Source organism: Lutjanus erythropterus, chromosome 4 (assembly GCF_056507025.1).
Source record: "Lutjanus erythropterus isolate fLutEry1 chromosome 4, fLutEry1.hap2, whole genome shotgun sequence".
NCBI classification, from domain to species: Eukaryota; Metazoa; Chordata; class Actinopteri; order Lutjaniformes; family Lutjanidae; genus Lutjanus; species Lutjanus erythropterus.
Genome location: NC_139320.1, coordinates 43,084,206 through 43,098,867, shown reverse-complemented (window position 1 = coordinate 43,098,867; position 14,662 = coordinate 43,084,206). Strand labels below are relative to the sequence as shown.

Below are 14,662 nucleotides of genomic sequence, written 5' to 3'. Positions count from 1 at the left end.
CTGGGATATAAGAGAGATTTTTTTCATAGGCTGTAATGCTGTCAGTGAATATGCAACATGTTGTTGTACAAATAAGGCTTTGCTTGAGGTACATTTGGTTCATAATAACAATGAATTGATTAACTGATCATTAATGCTACCAATGAATCAATTTTAAAAAATGCTTACAATTTGCAACCATATTGATAATTATTGATTATACTGGTTATAACTCACGACATGTTGTGTTAAGGGGTGGAAGTGGTTGAGGTGATAAAATGAGTAAATATCACAATATTTTTTGCCCAGATACCTTGATATTGCAGCAATATTGTAGGGATGTCTATAGGTGATTTCACAAAATATTAACCAAATGAGATTTTTTGAAAAATAAGCATCAAGTTATGTGGATATAATGACTAAGTGGGTGAAGGCAAATAGGCAAAGTTCAGAAAATTACATCACTTTAATTCATGCAGCCTTTAAAACCAGGAAAAAAGACAACACTTATTCCATAACAAAATACAACAATAAGCAAAATCTGTCACGATACCTAGTCCCATATCATGTTATTGATATTGATTGATTGATGATATTGATATATTGCCCAGCCCTACTGCTTTCATTCATTAGGAGGCAGTGTGGACAGATTGTTTTACCTATAGACCTTTTTCACAGCAGCCATATTAATAAGAAACAGCAGGTAAACACAGATTTAAAGATATAATTTCCACATTCAAATATCTAAAAACAATACGCATGTTATATATTCTGTTAATTTGTGTACTTAAATTATCCCAAATGTTTACAACAATATTCAACCACAGAGAAATCTCTGATTAATTCAAGATAACGGTGCGTTTCCCACTAGCTGATGTTAGCTAGTTGCTTTATAATGCTGCAGGGACGACATGTTTTTGTAGACCAGCCCTGAAGTTAGCATCGCTCTGGTTCCCTGGACAAAAATCCAATGGAATTTTTCACTGGATTTTGAATTACTGCAAAAAGGAAGCTCTGTGACAAACAAACAACAAAAGTTTTTCATAGTTACAAGTTTTGTTCAGCACTATAATCTTCACAAATGAACGAGCCTTTCATGGTTTTTGAAGCTTCAATGTAGTCACCAGAAGTAAAACGCTAACGTTAGGCTATAAAAAAACTGCACCTTGGTCACGTGACTCAACGTCACCACCAGTAAGAGATTAGTGTTCGGTATGACAACAATTTCATGTTCTGACGTGTTTTGCATTGCGGCACAAAACATGAAAATCTGTTAAGCTTGTGTTAACCACAAACCTTATTTCAGGAAAAAAAAAACCCACCCATTTAAAAAACCCTTTGAGGGACGAGGGGCCGGAAGAGCTAATATGCTTACTCATTTCCAGCTTTTAGGACTCATTCCTGCAGCACTCCATAACTTCCAGGAAAACATGGGATACGGATATGTCAGAGACTGCGGAAGGAAGTCAGCGAGCGAGATGGAATGTAACATGAATAAAACTTTAATATTACTTCGTCTATGAACATGATTTCTGTGAGTCCTGTCAGATGGATTCTCATCGCCAGTGATGGTGGTTTAACAATGAAGACAACAACTACCTCGACCCCATGCTACTTCACAATGTCATCAAACTACGTGTTTTGTTATTGCTTTAATGTGAGAGAGACCCCTAGTGGCAGAACCTTGGTACTGTACAATTAATTACTTCAATCAATTAAATAATATATCACAGATTGCTAAACATATTGTATTTATATTTTTATCTTTATAACTTCTATAAATTGTACTGTTCTATATGTATACTGATATTCTGTGCAAATATACTTTCATTATTGTTATTATTATTGTTATGGCTACTATTACAATTATTAAAGCAACTATTTTTTAGAATAACTTTCTCCTTAAAGCAATTTTTCATGAAAAAAATGGAAAAAATGCTGTTTTCAGACTGTCATATGGAGATTCCCTGCTTTTTTTCTGTTTGACATCATATTAAAATGAACATATTAAGGTTTTGGACTGAAAAACCTGGACTTAAGACATCACCTCGGACTCTGAGAGGCTGGGATGGACATTTTTCACAACAACTAATCGATTAATCTAGAACATAATCAGCAGATTAATCAGATTTAACAACATGTGGTTATAATAATACTAAAAACATTACATAATGGCACATGGTCGAAAGCTTTGGTAGCTAATCAAATGTTCTTTAATGGGATGGGGCTTCTTTCCAAGGAGAATCCCCTTGAACCTTTATTTGTGTGTGTGTGTGTGTGTGTGTGTGTGTGTGTGTGTGTGGCAATAATTTGCTCATGGAAAACAAATGAAGCCTTAAAATGAATGAGCCTCAAATGTGCAAAAAAGCTCGACTGAGAGAGAGAGAGGGAGAGAGAGAGAAATTCCTGGTAACTGATGCCCCCCTCTGGTTTCTCTGAGACTGTCAGCCAAAATCTTCTGTCCTCAAGGTAATACAGCTGTGTCTAAATACACAGCATATGTGTTTTGCAATAGTTTTTGCGCTTTTCACTTATTATATTATGACATATCTCAGTAGAGAGAGCACAGGTATAAATAAGAAAATGAATGAATGAAGAGCTGAATTCCATTTAGCTGTTTTTGTTTCAGGGTCCCAGTAATGTGCACAACAGTGGCATCACTAATGAGATTATTAGGAAATCATTCATATTAATAACTGTAAACAAGAATTAAATTATCATTGTATCTGGTGTCCTACTTTGGCATATTCTCTTTTCCAATCTATACAGAACAAGGCACTTAATAATTCACTGATTTAGTAGTAAATAGATGGTAACTGTGGACGGAGGCACAGGCAGAGAAGTCTGACACTTTTCCTCCCACCACCGCGACCCATTGTTTTCCTTGTGGAGGTGGGAAGTTTATAACCATCGCCCACACTATCAGTTCTTTCTCCTCCGTGTAACGAATGCTGAGACTGTCAGGGACATTTCCCAGATTTAGTCTATTGTAAGAAAGGACATGAGGTGTTGATAAGGACTCGGGGTTGACCAGCATTTCTATAATATATACAATTTCCAGTATATCTGTGTTGATTAAATGTTGCTCCAAGCTGCATGCTGTAAAAGAGAACTGTATCTATGTTAGTCAAACTGAACACGCTACTGATACATGTGTGTTAATCAGTTGTAATAAGCCATAAATATACACTCAGTGGCCTCTTTGTTCATACACCTATAAAAAAACGAACGCTGTCCAGTACAACAGCTTAGCCATAAATCCTCCATTTGCAAAGACAGCTGCACTGTAGGTCATTTTAAGATGGTTCAAATTAAAAAGGTTTCCCTGCTGCCTTAAACATGTTGTGTATCTGACCATGAGCTGCATGATTGGTTCAAAATCGTCTTATGAGTTTTGAAAATGTAAAACCAACAGAGTCAACTTCAGAAAACACTCAAGTTCAATAAGCTCATGATATTAAGTTCAAATGTACTGGAGAGGAATGAATTTTATATCTAAATCATTAGAATTGTTTTCATTATTATGAAAAGAAATAACCATGATTTATGCTATAACATGCATTATAACATGTAAGACATACAGTAAATTTCAAACTGTAAAACAGAGGACTCTGAAGACAGTTTTAACTCTCAGTTGCATGCTGGGAAGTCTGCTAAAATGCTGAACAATTTTCTTTTGAAAACTTACTTTAATGAGTTGAGTGAACTCATTGCAGTACATCAGTTTGTCTGAAAAGAGTTCAAGTCAGAACAATTCATGTTTGTACATTTTGAAGCAGTCTGAAAAGAAAAAGTAGAAATTTATAATTGATTTAACTTTAGTTTATGAAAAGATATATTTACATAAAGTTAACAAGGAAATAGTTGGTTCCTCTAAATTACTGTATGATGTTCGACAGTGTAGAAGAGCGCTCAGAGAGTGCAGACCTCCATCAAAACAAGGCAAACACTGTCTATAAATCTCTAATACAGTCAATATCACTGCTTGTTCACATGAAACCTTAATTTAGACCATTATCTTTAATATTAAGGGCACGTTTATTGCAGATAATTCACATTTGGATGTGAGTGAGACTAAAATTAGCTGCATTACATTTCCATGGCCACATCTTAGTTTGAGAAAAGTGTTACAATTTTACCGGTTCTCCCATGAAACCACAGTTCCAGAGTGCTCCATAATGACCGCTTGCTATTTGAAGTTTAAACTACAACTTCATGTGTAGGCTGCCACAGACGACTGAATGTGAAGTGTGATACGGTCATTATATGTCTACAGTTGGTGAGGTTTTCCACCAAGGCCAACTGCCATACCTTGCAATGTTAAAGGAGAAGTCTGTAATATATTTACTGTAATAAATAATAAAAACGACCTTGGTATGTCACCAGAGATGAAGGAAACATGTTAAGCTGAAATACTTTCTTCCCTGACAACAATTCATCCTTTGTAAGTCATGTTACTGTTTGCCCATTTCACATTCATTAGAGTTAAAATTAATGCTGAATGCTCATTGAATGAATCAGTGCCTGGGAGTAAGAAATCATCGATATTTTTTTTAGAGGAAGCAAATGTTTATGACAGTTAAACTGAGCAATATGTTAACGGAGTCTTGCAGGCAGGACAGGCAGTCACTGAACTCCAGCTCCAGAGAGTCTGCTGCATGATTCAGATCCCCTCTAAAATTTAATGGGTTTTTCTTCGGTCCATGCTACACCCTTCCACCAAGTCTCATGTCAATCGGACAACTAGTTTTTCCGAAATACTGCAGACAAACAGACAAACAAACAACAATAAAACAACCTCCATACCAAACAATCTATTCTTGTGTTTTATTTCTGTACAGCACTTTGGTCCTCTGTGGTTGTTTTAAAGTGCTTTACAAATAAAGTTGGATTGGACTGAATAACCTAAAGTGGTCATGTTCCAATCAATTATAATTAAACTGATGTATAATTTACTGTACTTAAGAGAAATCAATTACATGTTCCAGTTGCAATTTGATGCATCACATGTTAGCATTTCAGGAGTTTGAAACATTGATTACAGAAGATCCAACATTCATTATTATTATTGTTGTCGTTAGTTTTTCTCGTGTAAACGAGAAAACGTAATTTATGAAAAATGATAATAACCCTACTCTCACCAGAAACAATAAGCCCACAAGATCCATTTTTAAAACCCAGACCGCTGTTTTGAAAAAGGCTTTTCTATACAATCACAGGCCATCAGCTGACCAGCTGAGGCCAGGCCGGCCACGATAATCAATATGCTACTCATTATACCTCCGGGCTGCTCAACATAAACAGTCTGTCTCCAGACAATGCCGGCTCTTTTCGCTCCAGAGTCTCTTCACTTCCTGGTACGGCGTGGGCCCTTCGTTGTGAGGGCAGCCTCACAGAGCATTTCTCACATACAGCAGTCCCACTCCGTCTTAGTCTGGCTTTTCACTCAGCCGCCCAATCACCCCCCACGCCTTTTTATACAATTTACCAACCTGGAATGAAGGACGTGTCCGAGTTTGAGTTCTCATTTTAACCAAGTGTATGAAATATTTAAAAAAAACACCTGTTTCCTCAAAATAAACAAATAGGTGAAAATGCTGGTGAGTCATGTTTATTCATCCCGCAGAGTGAAATTTAATGAAGGCAAGGCTGTTTGTTTTATGCTGTCGGTGCCCATTATGTGTCATCTCCCAATCACGAGATTTCCATTTCAATTAGCTTCTTAAAATCAAGTTAAGCACTAATGATGCTGAGTATCTTCCTATCTCAAGTATTACAGACTGAAGGACATGATCACAACAAAGCAGATGAAATTCCACCTCCCTTTTAGTGCTGGAGACAAAACTTAACTTACCAAACATCACCTCTGGATTTAATTGTGAGATCATTTAGCCATTTCTAAATGCCTCTTTATATTTAAAAGTTTACTTGTGCTTTAATTAATAAAGGAAACACAGAAACTCAAGTCTTAAAGTCTTGCTAAAAGTTAACATCTGTCAATACCTACGAAATGTTACAATACAGTATTTAGTATAGTTTCACCACTCTCCTGTCAGACAGCCTTTTCCAAAGGGAAGGTTGCATTATATAAGCTAAATATTGCTCAGCCAGACTCCACTGACAAAATAAGTAATTTTACCTCACAGAGCACAGGGGTTGCTGGTCTACCGCTGCCTCAATCTGTTAGTTTGTTTGTGTTCTCGTGTGTCTTCTGTGTTTTGAAAAGGTTCATTTGGATTCACCATAAACAAAGCTAACAGACTGAGGGTGTTCTGCCAGATAAAATTCCTGATTTTGCTAATGGAGGCTGGTTCAGTGAGAAACAGCGATATTTGGCTTATATAATGGTGGTTTCCTATCAGAAAGGGCTCTCTGGCAGAAAGGTAAAGCAGCAAAAATATTCTAGTGTGCAATGTTCACTTAAAGTGATATTGATGTATTTGAAGTGGCTGAAATACGTTTTATTGCCGACCCCGTCCACAGCCGGTCTGCCCTCCTTTTCCAAACTGGAGGCATGCTGACCCTCATCTACTGTAGGTAATACCCTGACTGTTGACAAGTAACTCATACAACCCAACTTCAAATAATCCAAACTATCCCTTTAATGTTTAACATGCGCTGATTCCTACCTGTACAGTTACATATGTGGTGCAAGTATGAGACTTTCAGCTGACACTCTTTATATCGTAAGTTAAACTTTAAAGTCCTCTGAATCATTTCTGATGAGTTGTAAAGCCAAAACATGATCTGTGTTCAGCAAACCGCCAGGGTTAAAGTCCTCTAATGTGGGTGTCTCTTCCCTTCGCTCAAGACTGACTGACTCTGAGGTTAGTGTGTTAGGCTGACTGTGTGTCTCAAAACGCAAAATCCCTCTACAGTGACTTCAGGCAGCCCGCTGCATTAAAGCAGGTCTGCAGAGAATGTTTAGGCTCCGACATTTATCAGACTACAAAGCAATAGATGGTAAAGTCCTGGATGTGTCCTTTGTGCTTACTTTAGCCATGAATAAGCTTTTCCTTTCATTCTGACGTGTTGTATAAGTGAACAACAACCCATGTGAGTTGGCTTGGTCACTGCTAGTGCTGGCCAACACTTCAGTATTATTGTTTATCAACTTTTAGTGGCATTATAACCTGATTATATAATCAGATCATGTTAAACATTATACAAACATCTGATATGCAAATTAGCGATTCTAACCAAACTGGAGCTGCAAATCTTGCACATTTTCCTCAACCAGTAGTTGAAAACTCTAACAATTGATTAATAATTAATCATTGATGGTTGCTATGATACAAAACACAATTTTTTCAAGATTTCCGTTTCTTTTTTTCTAATTCTTTTTTTCCCCCCTCTTTATTTTCTCATTTTAAATTTCCTTATTCGACAAATCGCTTCACCAGACGAAACATGTCAAATAAGGTGCAACTACTGCCCTTTCTAGACTATTGATAAATTATGGATTAATGCATTTTTAATTGCTTAAACTCTTAGTTATGATTTAAAAAAAGATTAATCATGAACATCCCTAAATAATCAAAAACTTTGTTTTTTGTCTGATTTAATGTAGAAGATTTAATGTAGAAGAGTATTTTATATATTATACATTCATGGTATCATAGAAGAATTTCAAACAGATCAACCAGCCTCAGTGTGCAGATTAAAGATGAAATAGTATGAACATTTTGTATCGTGATTATAGTAACCAAATATATCACACTTATCGAGCAGTATTATCATGGTATTGTTAGACTGTATTTAAAAACTACTGATACACACTGAAATAATTTCATCATGTCCTTTGTGATGTCATTGTTTTCACTGATGCAAAACAAACCCTTGTTGCTGCTGCTGGTGTCTGGGAGGCTGTTGCTAACTTTGGCTGATGCTGGACAGTGTTTGCAATGAGTTTTTAATCAAACATGGTTTTAATGATAATTGAAACTTATAGCATTACCATCATCAGGAGTTTTATCAAGAAAAACCTGTAGTCGTCTTATCTCTGGTGCAGATTGTGTCCTGTCACACAGCTGTAGTTGTGTATTCAGATGATTATTTACAATGAGGCCACTCATGTTGAAGCAGGGTCATTTGCATACACAGCTTATGCTTACACAGATGATGAAGGTTTCTGTCTGACTTTTGACCTCTGCTGCATGTGAAACAAAAAGCAACACTCCATCTCCGTCTCTCTGCCTTTCCGCTTTACTGTGCTGTAAAACACAGCAGAGGACTCCAAAACAATCTGTAAATCAAAGCCATTGTTAATGCCGCCAGGAACTCATCGGTGCACTTTGTTCCACTTACTGACCTGTCACTCACGTCCAGCTCTATTATTCTACAGCCAGTCGGTGCAATGAGGCCACAAACCACCGCCTGCTGTTTCTGCTGCCTCAGTGCTTTTAATGGTCTCGCTTTCATGCTTGCATGCTTGTCTGTGTGTGTACTGCATGTATGCGGATGTTGCTGCATAACTTCCCTGCATTTTGAATTGCAGGATGTAAAAGAAGTAAAGGAAGACTCAAGACAATGAGCGATGGAGGGGTAAACAACAAGGCAAAAAGAAAGACAAAAGACGGAGGGAAAAAGAGAGGCAGAGAGACAGGGTGATTAAAAAATTCTTGTCTACGTCCGCCCTGCTGAGTCCTGCTTGTGCCCGAGGGCCGCGGTCCTGCTCCTCCCCTGAATTCCACAGCTGCCAGGGCACCAAACAACACTAAAAGAGGGTGCAGGCCAGGGGGTGACGGGTGTCCAGCAGTGCAGGTCCACACATACTGTACACCAGTGATTCCCAACCGGGGGTACTTCCACTGTACATGTGGTACTTCTGCATTTGCCGAGGCAATGTGGGAATATTCTGGAGTAATAGCTCATATAATTTGATAAAACAAATTAATATTTGATTTAAGAAATCACATATTGAGTCAGCACCTGAACACCAAGAGTTGCTATTGAGTTTGTGATAAAAAAAAAATAGCTAGCAGGTGAGCAGAGTAGTAGTTACTACGTTTTAGTAGTAGTAGTTGTAGTTAACAGCTAAAAGTAATGGATGAACAATTCAAATAGAAAATAGAAAGTCAATGGAAAAGTATTGGATAAAGAGTTGAAATAGTTAGCTAAAAAGACTGGTTCAATGGTTCAAACAGTTAACCAATGGATAAAGTTTTGAAACAGTTAGCTAGCGGTTAGCAGTTAGTTAAAAGTAATGAATAAGCTTAATGATTGACAAAGGGATCTAAAAGTAAACGGATAAATAGTCGAAATAGTTAAGTAAAAGTAACTGACAAAGAAGTAGTTAGCTAGACACAATGCTGAAATAGTTAGCTAAAAGTAATGAATAAGCTAAATGGTTGAAACAGAGAGCTAAAAGTAACAAATAAACAGTTAAGTTAGCTAAAAGTAATGGATAAACAATTGAAATAGTTAGCGAAATGTACTGCCTAAAGGAGAAGCGGCTAAAAGTAATGAATAAATAGCTCAAGAGTGGGAGCAGCAGGGACGTATTGACAGCTCAATTAGAGGGAAAAGTTTCGGAAACACTGCTGTACACAGTCAAACACCAAGTACTCAAACACAGGAGTGACCTCGCTCCATGTGTACAAGTAAAAGAGGAGGAAGGGAGTCTAATTTTAAGGCCTTAATTATGTAACATACAATGTGGTGTCACTCAGGGGCTCACGCTGCATGTCCCTGCTGAGGAACTGGTGCCCAAGAAGTTTTCCACAAGCACTAATTATGGTTCATATCAGTCCAGAGATTACTACCTACACCAGCTTTCAAATGAAAAACTTCTTCTGGCCCCTGACAGCTTGGAGCCTGTGTTGCAATCTAGGAGAGAGCTGGCATCTCTGACATTTCTGAGCCCTCAGATAAAGATTATAAATATACAGTGTTGCTCAGTACTAACTTGTTATTTACTTCTTATTGCTATTGACAACACAATAGAATATGAAACCGAATCATGCAATGACATCTGAGACAAACACACCAGAGATTAAATCCCCCTGAAACTCTAAATTAAAGAGTCAGCTGCTATTATGAGGTTAAACATGTCATTAAAAGTGCTGTGTGCTATCTGGCTGCCATGTTTCGTTCTTTTTATAACCCAGTGTGGACACTATGACAGAGAGGCTTTCGAACACACCCTGGTTGTTTACCCAACTCAACACAGAGATAGGCGAGTACTTCTCAGAATCAGCGTTTTACACAACTATGGCTTTAAAGCCAAGGCAGCGACAGCGGTAGCAGCCTGCAGTAAACGCTGCTCACATTCACATGCATGTAGCTGAATAACACTGAATTCAGACAGCATGCTGGTGACATACTGAAAAATCTTCTGTTCACCCTTTGTACTGTCACATGGCTGATAGTCGTCTCTTAAAACAAATTTCTCTGCACGCTTGTCAGATGAAAGTGAAGGTGTTTTGTGGTTAACGGGATCACATGAAGCAGCAAACTTCAACAACTCAAGTTTTTGACTCGTCTCAGTCTTCTGTCAATATTGAAAGAACTGCATGGGCTTAATAATATAAACATTAAAGGGACGGTTCAGATTATTTGAAGTGGTGTTTGTGTGAGTACTTGTCCATAGTCAGTGTATTACCTACAGTAGATGGTACTTGACACACACCCACTTTGGAGAAGCAGCAGGAATACCAGTGTAGGAAGGAAAGTGCTGCTGTGGACAGGGTCAGCAGCAAAATGTATTTTAGCCACCTAAAATATCAATATCAGTGTACGATACAATATTTTCACTGCTGCACCTTACCTTCACACAACCTTTTCTGACAGAAAAATGAAGTTAAATCGCTTGTTATATTGCTTGCGCCTCTCCACCAAACTCCTTTGATAAAATCAGTCATTTTACCTCACAGAACACAGGTCTGCCGCTTTTTCAGTTGGTTAGTTTGTGTTATTGTGTGACTTTATTGTTTTAAAAGGTTAGTTCAGATTCAGTAAAGTTGCACAATAATGCAAACAAACTAACCGAGCTAGGCAGCAGTAGGCCAGCAACTCCTGTGTTCTGTGAGGTAAAATTACTGCTTTTGTCAATGGAGTCTGGTGATTTTGCAGAGAGTGATATTTGGGTTATATAACAGCAGTTTCCTGTCTGAAAATGCTGTCTGACAGCAAGGTAAAGAGCTGGAAAAAGTCTAAATAGAGCGTACACTTCAACTGAAATTGATTTGTTTAGGTGGTTAAAACACATATTTCTGCTGACCATATCCACAGCAGTACATTGTTTAGCTTCCTACACCAGTACTTCTGCTGCTTCACCAAACTGGGAGTGTACCAGCTGCCATCTACTGTAGGCAATTCAGTGCCTCATACAACCCTACTCCAAAAAAAAAAAAAATCTGACCTATCCCTTTAAACATTCACTACATTATGGCTAAAAAGAGATGGCTGGAAATGTAAAAAATCAAAGACAGACAGGCAGAGAGACAGATATGCAGACAGACAGGAGGTGAAAGCCAGCCACCCAGCAGATTTAGGCAGCTTTAGAGCACAACAGATCAGATGAGATTATCTCTCGCTGATCCCCTGTAAAGTAGACAGCAGATTCATTGATTCCTGCACCGCCTGCCACTACAGCTCTGGATCCACAGTCCAAAATCAACCACGAGGGGGGAGAGGGAAACACAAACAGAGGCGCTACACAGGCAACAAATCCTAATCAGTGATTTAAAACTGTGAAAAACTTTTTACTACTACAGAAGCTGTCAGAGAGCGAGTATCAAGAGCAAACCAGCTGAATGTGTCACGCTGCAGCTGAGACATGTTGGAACACTGGTAACTAATAGCAAATCAGACTTGTTTTAACTAGCATGAATAGTTTCACTGCCGATCAGCTGCAGAACACTTTGTCTCATTTACAGATGCGTGAAACTGTCATTTGCTGACTGTCAATTGTTGTGATGCCGGAGACCATTTTGCCTTGACACACTTCCAGAGAGGGTGTGATCTCAGGAGCCTGACAGTGACCTAGTGACCAGGCTTGGCTCGGGACGCATGAAGACACGCATGCGTCTCTCCCAGCCTCTAATCCATGCTGCTGCTGCTGTCCCGGATGGGAGAGGGAGGGAGGGAGGGAGGAGGGGTGGGGGGGTGGTGAACCGTATCCGACCATCCAGACTTAGAATTGCCTGATAACTGCTGTGCACATTTAGCCTGTGTTGACTGTACTGTCCAATTTAGCAGCGGCTGTAAATGGGAGAAGCACATTGCAGTACTACCATGGCAGTTTGGCTGCCTCGATTCATCTGACCTACTTTCTCCCCCCTTCCCTCCCCTGTGCCTGGTCTGGGAGAGAGAGAGGGGAGGGGAGGAGACCACCAGGCAGGAAGCAGCGGGCTGCACAGCATAACAGCAGCCTACATACATATGCTTACTGGGAGGAGAGCACTACATGCAAAGTCACATGAATCTAGACTGCATTCAATATTCATCCCATAAAATTAAACATGAGGAAGAAAATCAATTATATTCTTTGCTTTAAAATAGGCAGATCTCATTATCATCATCATCATCATCATCATCATTATCATCATCCTGCTAAGGCTGGGCAACATGGCTCAGCAACAAAACTTCAATATCTTATGGCTATCCCGTGATATATGATTAGAGTTTGACCAATATATCAATTGACTGATATTATTGGCCTGATATTGAGTGATCACAGTTACATCAGTCTATACTGGTATCGGCATATTATTCTTAATTTTTTTTCTTTATTTGTTAGCTTTATAGGCAGCCTTCTGTGTATATTTGATCCTTTTTTTGAATTCTGGATCAGTATATACACATATTTTGCTCTGTTTCGATTTTTATTTATAGTTATTTATTATGAAATTTTAAAAACTAGGGATGCACAATCTGGATTTTTTTTCAGGTGATACTGATAACAGGTAATTTCAAAATGTTGTATTACATAAAGAAGGTCATACTACATGTAGTTTATGCACTGCTGAGGGTAAGAAAGGATAAGATGTAGTGAGCAAAGATGGATGATTTAATAATCCACAGCTCTGACTAAACCAAATCTGACATCACTATGACAACAAAAACAACTAACAGTTCTGACTCTTCACGTGTTCATTTACTTTTTCTAGTTAAGTTAATCAAAAATCACCTGACGCGATATTTACTGTGCATCCTTCTAAAAAGTTTGTGCTTATATTATATATTCTGTATATAATATTCTGCGTAAAGAATACTGACTGATATATCGATATTGGTAATTTTTTACTTCCTAATATTGTTATCGGCCCCAAAAGTCTAGCATCCGTCAGGACCTATAAAGTCTAGATCAATTCACAAAGCACTGTGTCATGATACATGCAGATGTTGTGATGTGTTTAAATCCCCACCTGCTAGATATCACTGTTATGATTGCATTAAAAAAACAACAACTTTTAACTCAGATTTTATGCATATGGTGGTGTGTTCTGTATACTATCACAATTTTCCTGAAATTCAAAACAAAATATCACCTTGCTCACAGTATCACAAAATATCGCAATACACTGAATCGTAACCCCTGTACCGTATCGTCAGATTCTTGCCAATATGCAGTCATCAGCAGCCATAACATAAAACTCAACACAACAGAGAAAAATTATCTCCTTTGCCTAAAAATAGTTCTCACCATCATCATCATCATCATCATCACTGATCCTGCCTTAACTGAGGGCCTACAGGAGGCACTGACAGCCTGTCATACATGACACAGCTCCACAGAGCTTCAGCCAGCCTCCCTCTTGTCTGGTTTTATTCTACAGATAGGCTAAACAGCACAGTTATCTGAATTCAAAAGGCCATTGACCTACATTTCAACAGCTCTTTTGTTGTACAGTAGACTCACTGGTATCTCTGCTGATCACAGACACACAGCAGGGAAAGTAACACTGGAATATCACACACAATCTGGATCAAGCACGGCGGAACCGACGGATCAAAACTGGAACAACTGCTAAAACATGTTTTAAAAACGGGGCTACTGTGTGTCATTTGTCGTAGATCGGACGAAAACTCACAATGCAGTGTTTAAAGGAGCTGACAGCAAACATCCTGGCATGATTATTTGTCCTCCCACCTTCCACAGCGGCTCTCAGCCAGCAGGACCTTGTCTCCCACGCTTTGAGTGAAATAATAATGTAAAAACATTAATGTGACCCCCGCCCTGAACCCTCCGCTCCGTACCTGCCCTCTCTCAAAGTTTTCCTTCTCCAGCTCCAGGCTGTTGGCCCCTCCGGTCCGTCGTATCACTTTGGGGATAGCGTTGGGTACTTGCTGCATGGAGCTCTTCACTCGATCCATTGTCGTGTGTTTTTTTTTTTTATCACGGCAGCGAGAGAAAAACTAAACTTTCAGCCGATAAAAAACAGGTTAGAGTGTCAAAAATAATAATAATAATAAAAAAAGAAAGCTACTCTAAACTATGGCGGGCAGCAGTCCATGCTGTGCTGGACTCGTCGCCCCGTTCACTGGATCATTTGGCCTTTCTGTCCACCACCCCAGTCAATGACAGAAGCAGCCTGAACGGCACCAGAGTAAAGTGAGACCGAGGAAGACGAGGCTTCCGGTGTCCGGTTTTCAAAATAAAAGCTCCATTTGATTAATGGGCTATGTAAATGAAGAGCTGATTCGTGTATGCTAAATAGCTTTTTCAGTCGAAGCTTTT

General features: G+C 38.7%; 1 protein-coding gene across 1 annotated transcript in view; it reads right to left on the bottom strand.

Moving 5' to 3' along the window:
- The window catches only part of hip1 (huntingtin interacting protein 1), a 73,760-nt gene extending 59,367 nt beyond the window's left edge, over positions 1 to 14,393 (bottom strand). The window contains exon 1 of the mRNA XM_084718076.1: positions 14,182 to 14,393. Within this exon, the coding sequence (XP_084574202.1) occupies positions 14,182 to 14,298 (117 nt within the window). The 5' untranslated portion in view covers positions 14,299 to 14,393. The remainder of the gene's footprint in view (positions 1 to 14,181) is intronic.
- Positions 14,394 to 14,662: the final 269 nt, after the last annotated feature.